We start from the raw sequence: 16,506 nt of genomic DNA on the forward strand, positions 1-16,506 counted from the left end.
CACACACACACACACACACACACACACACACACACACACACACACACACACACACACACACACACACACACACACACACACACACACACACAAAGCATCAGTCTTTAGTCCAGGATAACATCACCCCAACACTAACAAAAGCGTATACACCATGCTGAACTGTTCTATAACCCCATCTACCAGCCAGAGCTTATTGAACTGTTCTATATCCACATCTATCAGCCAGAGCTCATTGAACTGTTCTATAACCCCATCTATCAGCCAGAGCTCATTGAACTGTTCTATAACCCCATCTATCAGCCAGAGCTCATTGAACTGTTCTATAACCCCATCTATCAGCCAGAGCTCATTGAACTGTTCTATATCCCCATATATCAGCCACAGCTCATTGAACTGTTCTATAACCCCATCTACCAGCCAGAGCTTATTGAACTGTTCTATAACCCCATCTATCAGCCAGAGCTCATTGAACTGTTCTATATCCCCATATATCAGCCACAGCTCATTGAACTGTTCTATAACCCCATCTATCAGCCAGAGCTCATTGAACTGTTCTATATCCACATCTATCAGCCACAGCTCATTGAACTGTTCTATAACCCCATCTATCAGCCAGAGCTTATTGAACTGTTCTATAACCCCATCTATCAGCCGGAGCTCATTGAACTGTTCTATATCCCCATCTATCAGCCGGAGCTCATTGAACTGTTCTATAACCCCATCTATCAGCCACAGCTCATTGAACTGTTCTATAACCTTATCTATCAGCCAGAGCTTATTGAACTGTTCTATATCCCCATCTATCAGCCGGAGCTCATTGAACTGTTCTATAACCCCATCTACCAGCCAGAGCTTATTGAACTGTTCTATAACCCCATCTATCAGCCAGAGCTTATTGAACTGTTCTATATCCCCATATATCAGCCACAGCTCATTGAACTGTTCTATAACCCCATCTATCAGCCAGAGCTCATTGAACTGTTCTATATCCCCATCTATCAGCCGGAGCTCATTGAACTGTTCTATAACCCCATCTATCAGCCTCATTGATATGTTCAGCCACGGCTCATCACCATGAGTATCTGGGCTCTATCTCCCCTTAATGGTGGGGAATATGACAATGACAAATATCAGGATGTGTTAACTAGCTGCTAGAGAAGTCTCTGTACTGTACCGCCATCTGAACCACAGGAGGTTGGTGGCACCTTAATTGGAGAGGATGGGCTCGTGGTAATGGCTGGAGCCGAATGGTATCAAATACATCAAACATGGTTTCCATGGGTTTGATTCCATTTCATTAGCTCTGTTCTGGCCATTACTATGAGTCGTCCTCCCCTCAGCAGCCTCCTGTGATCTGAACATTGTTCTAACTCAGCACTGGTAGGCAGCAGAGTAGAGCACAGAAAGCACATGTACAGTTAGTGAAATTTGATGGTGTAGGGTGAAGTTACCCCTAGATGCTGATATTGAGTCAGTTAATGGTTAATGTAAGGATTGGGGAAGGGGAAGCTGATCCTAGATCTATTCTTAGGGGAAACTTCACCCCGGAGTGGAATGGGACTAGGAGGGGAGGTGTAGTGTGGTATATTAACCACTAGAGGGCCACGGTGATGTGGTAACGCTGTAGGCTACAGTAGTGGCGTTATGGCTGTAACCGACATTGGCATAGAACTGAAAGACGTCTATCTCTCTCTGTTCTATTAGGCTAGCCAATTGAATGTTCTGGGTTAGGGTTTGCTTTTCTGAGAGGTCATGTGGATGGTAGTAATAATGTCTTAAAAGTGTCAACATCTAGATGACATCTGTAAAATTGAAGTCAACTCGGTGCATAGGTCAACTGATTTTGGTCCTCAAAGAATGGAAGAGCATAGTGCAGTATGTTCTGTGAGCTGCTTCGTGGTGGAATATGAGTGTTATTCTCTTGTTGAAATGGTTTGCATTACACACACAGACAGCCCTGACGATAGTTAGTTCTGGTCCTAGTTCTGGTCCTAGTTCAGAAGGTAGTATTAATGTGTCAAATCTAGAGGTTATTAGTCATGACATCACAATACAAAGGTGCATTCAAACTCAATGACTTCTAGTCTTCAAAGAGTGAAAGAGCTGTCTGTTTTCTGTGCTCTCTCATGTGCTGAAATATGAGTGTCATTCCTTGTTCAAGTTGTGTGCATTAGATAGACTGACAGCATACATGTTGTTGTGCCAAAAGAGTTCCTTTCTAACTAGTGTGTTAGAGAAAGGGCAGTGTGCTCAGTCTAAAAATATGATTCTTATTTCCTGCATTACACACAGATGTCCTTCTGCCAAAATTGTTCCTTTATAACTAATTTCATGTTTTGTTCTTGGATGAAAAATTCTAGTCATGTCCTATCCTCCGTGTCCCCACTACTCCCCCGATCCCAGAACCTCAATCACGCCATTTTGCACTTGGTCTGACTGAGAGTTTGTATACGTCCCAAATGGCACCCTATTTCCTGTATGGTGCGCTACTTTTCAACAGAGCTCTGGTCAAAAGTAGTGCATTCTATAGGGAATAGGGTGCCATAGGTTGCCATTTTACTTTGACTTGTTCTCCCAAATCCCTGATCTTTGAGCAGTGAGTAATAGGTTACAGCAGGGGAACATGGGGGAGGTTTGGGGGGGTGGGGGAGGAGGGGGATAAAGAAGGAGGAGGAGGGAGGTCTGGAAGGACTGATTTCACTTGTGGCCAATAATGTGCACTTGGAGTTTTTTGCGGTCTTTGTTCTATTCTCGGCAGACAATAGATGAACCCTGTCTGGGTTTTCTCGTCCTGCGTGCCGAGCTGCTTGACTCACAGTTACAATGAAACACTACACAAACAGACAGGAGATGTCTCCAAACATGAGAAGAGACAATACACACCCATCCTTTTTGTTCATAGCACTGCTAGTCACACTGTGCATGTCTGTCTGTCTGTCTGTCTGTCTGTCTGTCTGTCTGTCTGTCTGTCTGTCTGTCTGTCTGTCTGTCTGTCTGTCTGTCTGTCTGTCTGTCTGTCTGTCTGTCTGTCTGTCTGTCTGTCTGTCTGTCTGTCTGTCTGTCTGTCTGTCTGTCTGTCTGTCTGTCTGTCTGTCTGTCTGTCTGTCTGTCTGTCTGTCTGTCTGTCTGTCTGTCTGTCTGTCTGTCTGTCTGTCTGTCTGTCTGTCTGTCTGTCCAACACATGCTTTTATTTTTCAAAGTATTGTTTTGGGAATGAGAGATATTGCTTCCAGATTGTGCTAATATAATTGCAAAACGGTTTTCTAATGATCAATTAGCCTTTTAAATTGAGAAACTTGGATTAGCTAACACAACGTGCCGTTGGAACACAGGAGAGATGATTGCTGATAATGGGCCTCTGTATGCCTATGTAGATATTCCATAAAAATCAGCCGTTTCCATCTACAATAGTCATTTACAACATTAACAATGTCTACACTGTATTTCTGATCAAATGTATGTTATTTTAATGGACAAAAAATGTAATTTTATTTAAAAAACAAGGACATTTCTAAGTGACCCCAAACTTTTGAAATGTAGTGTATATCATTTGTATCAAGGTGTACAACATCTAAAGACCTGCATCACCATACTGAGAGATTTGTAGTTTCTAAAATGACTTCTTTATGTGTTATTGGATCCTGTGTTCATGTTTTCCATGGCCCCCATACTGCAGAACGAGCAATGAGGAAGTCTATGGCGGGTGGGGTATGTTTCTCAAAACCAAGTGAAATTGCAAAAAAAGTATCTGGACCTTTCTATAACATGACATTTACATAAAAAAATTGAGAATTGGTTCAAAAATAGTGAACCAGCGCTTTAAGTACTGACTATTCAAAGGACTACTAAGTGTCCTCTCCTAGATTAGTGACCTGAGAGGGCCACCATACCATACACCCATACACTAAGCTATGTACCTTTGTTGTGAGCCTCCAGCTGTGAGAGGGAGTTGACGGACACTTTGCACAGTGAGCAGTAGAGGAGCTTCTTGGCCTTGTCCTCCTCTGTCTCTGGGCCGGCTGGGGCCCCGGGAGTCACAGGGGCCACTGGAACACCACTCTGCTCAGGGTTGGTGGTGTCGAAACCCATGGGGGAGTCAGAGGATGAGGGGAGAAGGGGAGAAGGGGTGAGGGTGGGGGTGGTCAGCATGGGATACACGGAGGGGGCAAGGGGGGAGTCGGGGGTAGGAGGGGTGGAGAGGGGAGGCAGGGGGGGTAGGGGCGCAGGCAGGGCCATGAGAGGCACCCCGTTTAACAGTGGTGGCAGAGAGAGGCGTGGTTCATCTGGAAAGGGAAAGAGTAAAAATATCATGTCAAATGAAATGCAGTGTTGGCAGAAAATCTAAACAGACTTGTTTTTCTGAGTAAAAGCGTATAACTAAAACAATGAAGTGTTTACAATAGACTTTCGATGATGCCTTTCAAGTATGTATGCGGTGAAGCAAAGTCAAAATGTTTCATTTTCACATGTAACCAACCACATCCTTACCCAAGTCAAGCCAGAGGCCCCTTCAACTACAATACACTGGCTGGTTCTGAGATCACGCAAACCCCATTTTAAGCTAATTTTAATTCACTAAAGTAAAGGACTCCAAAAGCAAAACACTGGCCTGGCATTATGGGGAAGTATTTTAGTATTCAGTATGACCTTATCATTGTGAAGTGTTACTATAGCAATTATATATCGGGATTGGAGGAAGCAGGCCTGAAACCAGGGACAGAGCCAATAACATAGATGTAATGATATACTGTATGAACACATGGCATATACAGTATATATGTCTGGGGACAACACTGTATCTTCAACAGACATGTTTTCTCTTTTGAAGTGTCATAGTACTTCTCTGCTCTCACTAATTGTATAGTGCACTACTGTTGACCAGCGCCCCCTGGTCTCATTTCCCATAGTGCACTGCTTCTGACCGGAACTCTGCCATAGTCAATAGTAGTGCACATAAGGAATATGGTGCCAATCCGGACGCAGACTGTATGGAGCCTGATCATTGGATGATTGTTCTGTTACTGTATCTATGTCGGTCTATCCCTGAAGAGGTAGCCTACCAACTTTCTGCATATAAACTGCATTGTATTTGATTCAGACGGCCAAATAAAAAAGCTGTTGTCTCTTTCCGATGTATCAAAAGATAAAGCTGTTGAGTGCTTTCAATTCCACTGGTTTCCCAGGCAAATAGGACGTTCTACATTGGAGGAGCTTCCAGCTGCTCTTTATGCTGCATCTCTGCCTGTCTGGGAGGGATCACAAAGCTGAACTTCTACCTTCACGCACTGAAAATGACACCACATAGAACATGCGTGTGCCGTGTACATACACACTCCTCGCCCCCCCACCTCTGTCAGATCTCTCCACCACGCACGTCAGTTACCAAGTGGGTGTGTTGGGGTAGGGTGTATCCTCAGTGTATATCCAGGTGTTCCTTTAGGTAGGCTATAGGGGAGGAAGGGGGCCCCATCCAGCCCTCCTCCACCCAGCCGTGTTAGGGTTCTAGGGGTAGGGTACCCCATGTGTATGGTCAGGCGTTGGGGTAACAGGGTAGGCAGGGAGCCTGTCCCTCCACCCCTCTCCTCTCCTCTGGCTGCTGTGTGTGGTCAGGTATTGTGGTTACAGGAGGAGGCAGGAGTGGTATTTAAGGGGGGCATTTTCAGTGCCCAGAGTGAACTGCCTCCTACTCTGTCCCAGATGCTAATAGATGCATATTATCATTACTATTGGATAGAAAACACTCTGAAGTTTCTAAAACTGTTTGAATGATGTCTGTGAGTATAACAGAACTCATATGGCAGGCAAAAACCTGAGAAAGAATCCAAACAGGAAGTGGGAATTCTGAGGCTGGTCGATTTTCAACTCATCGCCTATTGAAATCCCAGTGGGATATGGATCTGTTTGCACTTCCCACGGCTTCCACTAGATGTCAACAGTCTGTAGAACGTTGAATGAAGCTTCTACTGTGATGTTGAGCCGGATGGGAGCTGTTTGAGTCAGTGGTCTGGCAGAGAGCCAGGTCCTGGTCAAGCGCATTCCACATGATATCGACTTGCGTTCCATTACTTCTATAGACACAAAGGAATTCTCCGGTTGGAACGTTATTGAATATTTATGATAACAACATTCTAAAGATTGATTCTATACTTAGTTTGACAAGTTTATTCGACCTGTAATATAACTCTTTGAAGTTTTCGTCCGAAGTTCGCCTGGACCTGCACGAGCGTTTGGATATGTGTACTAAACGTGCTAACAAAAGTAGGACATAAATAATGGACATTATCGAACAAAACAACAATTTATTGTGGAACTAGGATTCCTGGGAGTGCATTCTGATGAAGATCATCAAAGGTAAGGGAATATTTCTAATGTAATTTCGTATTTCTATTGACTCCAACATGGCGGAGAAATGTTGTTTCTATCTGAGCGCCGTCTCAGATTATTGCATGGTTTGCTTTTTCCGTAAAGTTTTTTTAAATCTGACACAGCGGTTGCATTAAGAACAAGTGTATCTTTAATTCTATGTAAAACATGTATCTTTCATCAAAGTTTATGATGAGTATTTCTGTTATTTGATGTGGCTCTCTGCAATTTCTCCGGATATTTTGGAGGCATTTCTGAACATGGCGCCAATGTAAACTGAGATTTTTGGATATAGATATGCACATTATCGAACAAAACATACATGTATTGTGTAACATGATGTCCTATGAGTGTCATCTGATGAAGATCATCAAAGGTTAATGATTCATTTTATCTCTATTTCTGCTTTTTGTGACTCCTATCTTTGGCTGGGAAAATGGCTGTGTGTTTTTTGGACTTGGCGGTGATCTAACATAATCATATGTTGTGTTTTCGCTGTAAAGCATTTTTTTAATCGGACACAATGGGTAGATTAACAAGATGTTTATCTTTCATTTGCTGTATTGGACTTGTTAATGTGTGAAAGTTATTACATATTTCCCCAAAATATTTTTGAATTTCCGGCGCTGCCTTTTCAGCGGAATGTTGTCGAGGGGTTCCACTAGCGGAATGTGTGTCCTACAAAGGTTAAAACCTTTTGTCAATAGGGGGAGCTGTTAGCATTATTTTTTTTTTTACATTTCCAAATTAAACTGCCTCGTACTCAATTCTTGATCGTACAATATGCATATTATTGTTATTATTGGATAGAAAACAGTCTATAGTTTCTATAGGAGTTGAAATTTTGTCTCTGAGTGGTACAGAACAATTTCTACAGCACTTTTCATGACAGGGTTCAGATTTCAGAAATTTTTACCTCTGATCTGGGGTCTGTTTATAAGGCCACAGTGAATGCTATGAAGAAACCGACACTACCTACGTCTTCCTCTGGGTGTCTGTACGTCATCACGTTTTCAATGAAGTCTATGGGACGTTCACAGCCATTATAAATGACAAAAATGTACAGAGACCCCTCTTTCTCAACGTGCGCCTCAAGCGTGAAGGCCATCGGACCTGCCTCGTTCCAAATCGTTTTCTAACCAGCAGTATTTCTCCGGTCATGTTTTCAGTCGTTATAGTTGTTAAAAACATCATAATGTAGTGAATTTTAACCGTTTTATATCAATTTATATCCGTTTAGTGCGATTTTGAGGAATTTCTTTGTCGTGCACTCTGAAAGTTTGGACACGCTTTAGGGTGTCGGTCGTTGGTGATGGACATTTCGAAGGACAGAGGACATCTATCGACCAAAAGACGTTTATAACATAGAAAGGATACATTGCCCAAGAATATGATGGAAGATCAGCTCAAAGTAAGCAATATTTAATATGATAAACCGTGTTTCTGTCGAAATATTTTAAACGCATACATCGCCATTTTGTTTGGTATAGCTTCACTTGGCCAACCCTGTATTGAAAAGTAAGGATAATTTTAAAAATGTAAATCAGCGGTTGCATTAAGAACTAATTTGTCTTTCGATTCCTGTCAACCCTGTATTTTTTAGTCAAGTATATGATTAGCTTTTAATTAAACTAGATCACTCTGATAGATGACGTCAGACATATTGAGGCTTGATTTCCTAGTATTTTCATTGTGTAACCACGGTTTTGTATGGCTAAATATGCACCTTTTCGAACAAACTGTATATGTATGTTGTAAAATGATGTTACAGGAGTGTCATCGGAAGAATTCTGAGAAGGTTAGTGAAAAAATTAATATCTTTTGGCGGTGATTACGTTATAGCGCTCTTTGCCTGGAATCGATGCTCTGGTAACGTTTTCACATGTGGTATGCTAACTTATCGATTTATTGTGTTTTCGCTGTAAAACGCTTAGAAAATCTGAAATATTGTCTGGAATCACAAGATCTGGGTCTTTCCATTGCTATGCTTTGTCTATTCTTATGAAATGTTTTATGATGAGTAAATTGGTCATACACGTTGCTCTATCTAGTAATTCTAGTGGATTTGTGATGGTCGGTGCAATTGTAAACTGTGATTTCTACCTGAAATATGCACTTTTTTCTAACAAAAACTATCCTATACCATGAATATGTTATCAGACTGTCATCTGATGGTTTTTTTTATAGGTTATTGGCTATCAATATCTTAGTTGAGCCGAATTGGTGATAGCACCTGAAGGAGTAAGAAACTGATGGAGTTAGAATAGTGGTGTATTTTGCTAACGTGTTTAGCTAATAGATTTACATATTTTGTCTTCCCTGTAAAACATTTTAAAAATCTGAAATGGTGGCTTTATTCACAAGATCTGTATCTTTCATCTGGTGTCTTGGACTTGTGATTTAATGATATTTAGATGCTACTATCTACTTCTGAAGCTATGCTATCTATGCTAATCAGTGTGTGGGGGGTGGGGGGTGCTCCCGGATCCGGGTTTCTGAGGCAGTAAAAGTTAAACACTATTGTGCCGACCCCATAGTTCTAGAAACTATGGTGAATGCATAACTAGGCCAGATCAGTACAGCTTGGCTGGGTTCAGCTCTCCAGTCCCCTTTAGAGCTCTGGGTTCAGCTCTCCAGTCCCCTTTAGAGCTCTGGGTTCAGCTCTCCAGTCCCTTTCAGAGCTCTGGGTTCAGCTCTCCAGTCCCTTTTAGAGCTCTGGGTTCAGCTCTCCAGTCCCCTTTAGAACTCTGGCTTCCGCTCTCCAGTCCCTTTTAGAGCTCTGGGATCAGCTCTCCAGTCCCCTTTAGAGCTCTGGGTTCAGCTCTCTACTCATTTTAGAGCTCTGTGTTCAGCTCTCTACTCCCTTTAGAGCTCTGGTGGCAGCTCTCTACTCATTTTAGAGCTCTGTGTTCAGCTCTCTACTCCCTTTAGAGCTCTGGGTTCAGCTCTCTACTCCCTTTAGAGCTCTGGGTTCAGCTCTCTACTCATTTTAGAGCTCTGTGTTCAGCTCTCTACTCCCTTTAGAGCTCTGGTGGCAGCTCTCTACTTCCTTTAGAGCTCTGGGTTCAGCTCTCTACTCCCTTTAGAGCTCTGGGTTCAGCTCTCTACTCCGTTTAGAGCTCTGGGTTCAGCTCTCTATTCACTTTAGAGCTCTGGGTTCAGCTCTCTACTCCTTTTAGAGCTCTGGGTTCAGTTCTCTACTCCTTTAGAGCTCTGGGTTCAGCTCTCTACTCCTTTTAGAGCTCTGGGTTCAGCTCTCTATTCACTTTAGAGCTCTGGGTTCAGCTCTCTACTCCTTTTAGAGCTCTGGGTTCAGCTCTCTACTCCCTTTAGAGCTCTGGGTTCAGCTCTCTACTCCTTTTAGAGCTCTGGGTTCAGCTCTCTACTCCTTTTAGAGCTCTGGGTTCAGCTCTCTATTCCCTTTAGAGCTCTGGGTTCAGCTCTCTACTCCCTTTATAGCTCTGGGTTCAGCTCTCTACTTCCTTTAGAGCTCTGGTGGCAGCTCTCTACTCCCTTTAGAGCTCTGGGTTCAGCTCTCTATTCCCTTTAGAGCTCTGGGTTCAGCTCTCTACTCCCTTTAGAGCTCTGGGTTCAGCTCTCTATTCCCTTTAGAGCTCTGGGTTCAGCTCTCTACTCCCTTTAGAGCTCTGGGTTCAGCTCTCTATTCCCTTTAGAGCTCTGGGTTCAGCTCTCTACTCCTTTTAGAGCTCTGGGTTCAGCTCTCTACTCCCTTTAGAGCTCTGGGTTCAGCTCTCTACTCCCTTTAGAGCTCTGGGTTCAGCTCTCTACTTCCTTTAGAGCTCTGGGTTCAGCTCTCTACTCCCTTTAGAGCTCTGGGTTCAGCTCTCTACTCCCTTTAGAGCTCTGGGTTCAGCTCTCTACTCCCTTTAGAGCTCTGGGTTCAGCTCTCTACTCCCTTTAGAGCTCTGGGTTCAGCTCTCTACTCCCTTTAGAGCTCAGGGTTCAGCTCTCTACTCCCTTTAGAGCTCTGGGTTCAGCTCTCTACTCCCTTTAGAGCTCTGGGTTCAGCTCTCTACTCCCCTTAGAGCTCTGGGTTCAGTTCTCTACTCCCTTTAGAGCTCTGGGTTCAGCTCTCTACCCCCTTTAGAGCTCTGGGTTCAGCTCTCTACTCCCTTTAGAGCTCTGGGTTCAGCTCTCTACTTCCTTTAGAGCTCTGGGTTCAGCTCTCTACTTCCTTTAGAGCTCTGGGTTCAGCTCTCTACTTCCTTTAGAGCTCTGGGTTCAGTTCTCTAATCCTTTTAGAGCTCTGGGTTCAGCTCTCTACTCCCTTTAGAGCTCTGGGTTCAGCTCTCTACTCCTTTTAGAGCTCTGGGTTCAGCTCTCTACTCCCTTTAGAGCTCTGGGTTCAGCTCTCTACTCCTTTTAGAGCTCTGGGTTCAGCTCTCTACCCCCTTTAGAGCTCTGGGTTCAGCTCTCTACTCCTTTTAGAGCTCTGGGTTCAGCTCTCTACTCCCTTTAGAGCTCTGGGTTCAGCTCTCTACTTCCTTTAGAGCTCTGGGTTCAGCTCTCTACTCCTTTTAGAGCTCTGGGTTCAGCTCTCTACTCCTTTTAGAGCTCTGGGTTCAGCTCTCTACTCCCATTAGAGCTCTTCGGTCAGTGGAGAGCAAGTCACAAGAAAGATAAATAAACACCCATCAGACCCCTTCAGAATGTCCAGTTCTTCCGTCATCACAACATTACTCTATGGTTCCAGCGGTGGGTCAAAGACACAAAATTCATATGAAAACATAGTTAGGATGATGAAAAGCAGCCACATCAGCATGTTAAGTCCCTCACTATCAGTTAGTAGTTCTGATACTGTATGACTGGGCTGAGGGCTGGACTGGGCTGAGGGCTGGGCTGTGAGCTGGACTGGGCTGAGGGCTGGACTGGGCTGAGGGCTGGACTGGGCTGTGAGCTGATCTGAGGGCTGGACTGGGCTGAGGGCTGGACTGGGCTGAGGGCTGGACTGGGCTGAGGGCTGGACTGGGCTGTGAGTTGGACTGGGCTGAAGGCAGCACGCTGTGTGACTTAAGGACTGCAGGCTACATATCACCCTGTGAAGCAGAGAGGCGGCCAGACTACCCCCATAAACATTTTACATTATTGTGGCGCCCCGACACTGTACTGTGCTGGCTCGGATATGTTATTTTCACGTTGTCATTTCAAATATGGTTCCAGCAGCTATGGTGGAATGCGTAGGCAGGCCAGCCCAGTACAGCTCAGTTTGCCTCGGCTCCATTTGGCCCAGTAGTGTGGAAATGGTATTAGTGCTCGGGTGTAGGTGGGACAAAGCCACAAGAAAGATCTAAAAACATGTGGGGAGAAGAAAGGCATCCAGACACAATCTTGAGGTTAGGAGTTATAACACTGAATAACGTCTTATGGTCTCTGTCTTTATCAATGTCTATGTTATTCTTTCAGCTTTGTTTGATGACACCTGCTCTGTGTTCCCATGGTGAAATTGTCTGGTAAACAGCGTTCGGTACTCAGTATAACCTTTTCAAATGCCACCGTGACCAGATTGTTCTTTCATTCCTAAGTGTTTTTGATCCAGGGAGGGACGGAGAGACAGACGGAGTGAGACTGGTGACAGTGAGGGAATGGAAAGTTCCGGTTGGTGAGGAGAGGAGATGGGCAGAGACTGAAGCAGAAAGAGAGAGGAGAGAGAGAGAAACAGTCACACCCTCCACAGTGCCCTCTGTCTCTAACAACCAATCTGTCACACCAACAGCACCGAATTACATTAGTGTCACGCCCTGATCTGTTTCACCTGTCCTTGTGCTTGTCTCCACCCCACTCCAGGTGTCGCCCATCTCCCCATTGTCCCCACCCCACTCTGTTTGTCTGTTGCCGGTTCGTCTTTTTTGTCAAGTCAACCAGTGTTTTTGTCTCAGCTCCTGCTTTTCCCAGTCTAACTTTTCTCGCACTCCTGGTTCTGACCCTTGCCTGTCCTGTCTCTGAGCCCGCCTGCCTCACAACTCTGCCTGACCTGACCCTGAGCCTGCCTGCCGTCCTAAACCTTTGCCCCACTACTCTGGATTATCGACCCTGCCTGCCTTGACCTGTCGTTTTCCTGCCCCTGTTGCTGTAATAAACATTGTTACTTCAACACAGTCTGCATTTGGGTCTTACCTGAAACCTGATAGTTAGCTGTGATCTTTCCCTACCAATAAATGTCATCCGACAGCTACAGTAACCTGTCTTATTCTGCTCCACTCACATCATATTCCTCTCTCTCTTCCTCCATCTACTCCATCTCTCCCTCTGTCTCACCAGTCATTTAGCACCCTCTCCCCTTTCTGTCCTCCCAGACCCCACAGTTGATTTTGACTGTGTAACACATCACATTCTAATACACAGTCAAACACAACCCATAATTATAAACACACCACCAGGGGGTCTGAAATGAAGTGGCCAAGAAAAGCTGCTGAGTCATGGTGCCATTATTTTTTATAAGTCACCCGTTTCTCTGAGGTCAACCTCTAAATAGGTAGCCTTGTCCCAGATCTGTTTGTGCTGTCTTGCCAACTCCACGTGACAATGACAATCGGAATGACATAGGAGTTGGCAAGACAGCACAAACAGATCTGTGACCATACTACTAAAACAGGACAGACATTCTAGAAGCCTTTGGTTCTTATGATGGCACAAAGCATTACTAGTACAGAAGATTCTTTCAAAGAAGTCAGAGAACTCAAGAGCATCATTTCAGGTCCAACAGCACATGCTGTTGTCCCCAGATCAACCTGCTTGTTGGCAGGGAATCTTTTCCATGATACGATGTGCTACTCTAGCGTCTCCGTGGTGATGGTGCTACTCTGCCGTCTCTGTTCAAAGGTCCTGTTCCAAAACTGTACTACTCAAAATGAGTCCTTACTTCCTTCCTTGTTCCCTTCCTAAAAATAATCCCTAATCTGAAATGATAGGTGAAATCAAGGGGTTTCCATAACACAGCTTTCACCAATTTAGTGTCATGTCAGATCAGTGGTTACTTCAAGGGAGAAAGGAAGGAATGTATTTCTAAAGCATTTAAACTTGGTTCTGCAAGAATGTAGAGCTAAATATAGCTCCTGTTTCGAAGTCCTTAGTGAGTCTCAGCTTCTCTCCGGCATATTTGTCATTTCAGGGTCAGTGGGACAGCAATGACAGAAGGGCCTGAGTCGGTGGTGCTGACACTGCTGCTCTGGTGGGAATGTGAGAGGAGCAGACTACGGCCTTTAGCCAAGGTCAGATAAAACACAGAGAAAGGAGCCATAGAGGACCAGAACAAAATACTTGAATACCGATGGGATTGTTATTCCTTCATATTTGTGAAGAGCTATTCATATCTCCCTCAGCACATAGTGGTCAGTTCATGTAGAAAATACTACAGTGAATACTACAGTATTATGCGCCAAAAAACACTGTAGTAAATATTACAGTAATGTCTGCAAAACACTACAGTCCGTAAAAACACTGCACTTTTTTAAAGAGTAAATACTCCGTATTTAATTTGCATATACTCTGCCCATTCCCCGCCCCCATATCACAATTTGTGCCACCCATAAGTGAGAAACCTACATGCCAAGTATAGACCATATTGTGTTCCCTACAGGTTAAAGAAAAGAGCAGAAGCCCTGAACTATCTGTTCAGAACCCAGTCCTACAAACCTACCTACCTACCTACCTATTTTAGTATTTCTCCAGTAAGTTCCAGAAGGAGAAAGCCTCCACCTACATGTAAGTGCTAGGAGGCATTGCAGGTCTCTCTCCTCCATGATTACCTGGGTTACAGGGGTCGCTGATGTCAGGGGCGGAGGTAGGGGATTCACCAGGGAGGGATGGAGAGGAGGTGAGGGGAACAGGTCGGCCGGACTTGTCACCCTCCTGGGGGCGACTCTTGGAGGTCTCGATGCCTTTGACTCTCCGTGCATGGCGGTTGCCTTTGTAGTGGGCTTCTGCCTGGCTCTGGAGAGAGAGAGGAGAGAAAGAGAAAGTGAGTGAGTGAGTGAGTGAGTGAGTGAGTGAGTGAGTGAGTGAGTGAGTGAGTGAGTGAGTGAGTGAGTGAGTGACTGAGTGACTGAGTGAGTAAGTGACTGAGTGAGTAAGTGACTGAGTGAGTAAGTGACTGAGTGAGTAAGTGACTGAGTGAGTAAGTGACTGAGTGAGTGAGTGACTGAGTGAGTAAGTGACTGAGTGAGTAAGTGACTGAGTGAGTGAGTGAGTGAGAGACATTATAAAATCCATGTACACAAACAACAAGTGTGCTGTTAAAATAGGCAAAGAATACACACATTTCTTCCCACAGGGCCGTGGGGTGAGACAGGGATGCAGCTTAAGCCCCACCCTCTTCAACATATATATATCAACGAATTGGCGAGGGCACTAGAAAAGTCTGCAGCACCCGGCCTCACCCTACTAGAATCTGAAGTCAAATGTCTACTGTTTGCTGGTGCTACTGTCCCCAACCAAGGAGGGCCTACAGCAGCACCTAGATATTCTGCACAGATTCTGCCAGACCTGGGCCCTGACAGTAAATCTCAGTAAGACCAAAATAATGGTGTTCCAAAAAAGGTCCAGTCACCTGGACCACAAATACAAATTCCATCTAGACACCATTGCCCTAGAGCACACATAAAAACTATACATACCTTGGCCTAAACATCTGAGCCACAGGTAACTTCCACAAAGCTGTGAACGATCTGAGAGACAAGGCAAGAAGGGCCTTCTCCATCAAAAGGAACATAACATTTGACATACCAATTAGGATCTGGCTAAAAATACTTGAATCAGTTATAGAACCCATTGCCCTTTATGGTTGGGATGTCTGGGGTCTGCTCACCAACCAAGAATTCACAAAATGGGACAAACACCAAATTGAGACTGCATGCAGAATTCTGCAAAAATATCCTCCGTGTACAACGTAGAACACCAAATAATGCATGCAGAGCAAAATTAGGCTGATACCCGCTAATGATCAAAATCCAGAAAAGAGCCGTTAAATTCTACAACCACCTAAAAGGAAGCGATTCCCAAACCTTCCATAATAAAGCAATCTCCTACAGAAAGATGAACCTGGAGAAGAGTCCCCTAAGCAAGCTGGTCCTGGGGCTCTGTTCACAAACACAAACACATCACACAGAGCCCCAGGACAGCAGCACAATTAGACCCAACCAAATCATGAGAAAACAAAAAGATAATTACTTGACACATTGGAAAGAATTAACAAAAAAACAGAGCAAACTAGAATGCTATTTAGCCCTAAAAAGAGAGTACACCGTGGCAGAATACCTGACTACTGTGACTGACCCAAACTTAAGGAAAGCTTTGACTATGTACAGTGAGCCTTGCTATTGAGAAAGGCCGCAGTAGGCAGACCTGGCTCTCAAGAGAAGACAGGCTATGTGCACACTGCCCACAAAATGAGGTGGAAACTGAGCTACATTCCTAAACTCCTGCCCAATGTATGACCATATTAGAGACACATATTTCCCTCAGATTACACAGATCCACAAAGAATTTGAAAACAAACCCGATTTCCATAAACTCCCATATCTACTGGGTGAAATATCACAGTGTGCCATCACAGCAGCAATATTTGTGACCTGTTGCCACAAGAAAAGGTCAACCAGTGAAGAACAAACACCATTGTAAATACAATCCATATTTATACTTGTTATTTTCCCTTTTGTACTTTAACCATTTGTACATCGTTACAACACTGTATATATACACAATATGACATTTGTAATGTCTTTATACTTTTGGAACTTCTGTGAGTGTAATGTTTAATGTTAATTTGTATTGTTTATTTCACTTTTGTATATTAACTACCTCACTTGCTTTGGCAATGTTAATATATGTTTCCCATGCCAATAAAGCCCCTTGAATTGAATTGCGAGAGAGAGAGAGAGAGAGAGAGAGAGTGAGTGAGTGAGTGAGTGAGTGAGTGAGTGAGTGAGTGAGTGAGTGAGTGAGTGAGTGAGTGAGTGAGTGAGTGAGTGAGTGAGTGAGTGAGTGAGTGAGTGAGTGAGTGAGTGAGTGAGTGAGTGAGTGAGTGAGTGAGTGAGTGAGTGAGTGAGTGAGTGAGTGAGTGAGTGAGTGAGTGAGTGACTGAGGTGTGTGAATTTAGCTGTCATCACAACAACAGGTGAATATAAC

The 16,506-nt window shown here is 44.2% G+C and overlaps 1 protein-coding gene across 3 annotated transcripts in view; it reads right to left on the reverse strand.

Annotated features, from left to right (window-relative positions):
• LOC139558017 (zinc finger protein 385A-like) overlaps positions 1-16,506 on the reverse strand; it is a 143,898-nt gene that overhangs the window by 5,592 nt on the left and 121,800 nt on the right. For all 3 annotated transcript variants that reach the window (XM_071373394.1, XM_071373396.1, XM_071373397.1), the window contains 2 exons: positions 14,130-14,313; positions 3,918-4,283 (listed from right to left, as the gene is read on the reverse strand). In XM_071373394.1, the coding sequence (XP_071229495.1) occupies positions 3,918-4,283; positions 14,130-14,313 (550 nt within the window). The remainder of the gene's footprint in view (positions 1-3,917; positions 4,284-14,129; positions 14,314-16,506) is intronic.

Source organism: Salvelinus alpinus, chromosome 28, assembly GCF_045679555.1.
Source record: "Salvelinus alpinus chromosome 28, SLU_Salpinus.1, whole genome shotgun sequence".
NCBI classification, from domain to species: Eukaryota; Metazoa; Chordata; class Actinopteri; order Salmoniformes; family Salmonidae; genus Salvelinus; species Salvelinus alpinus.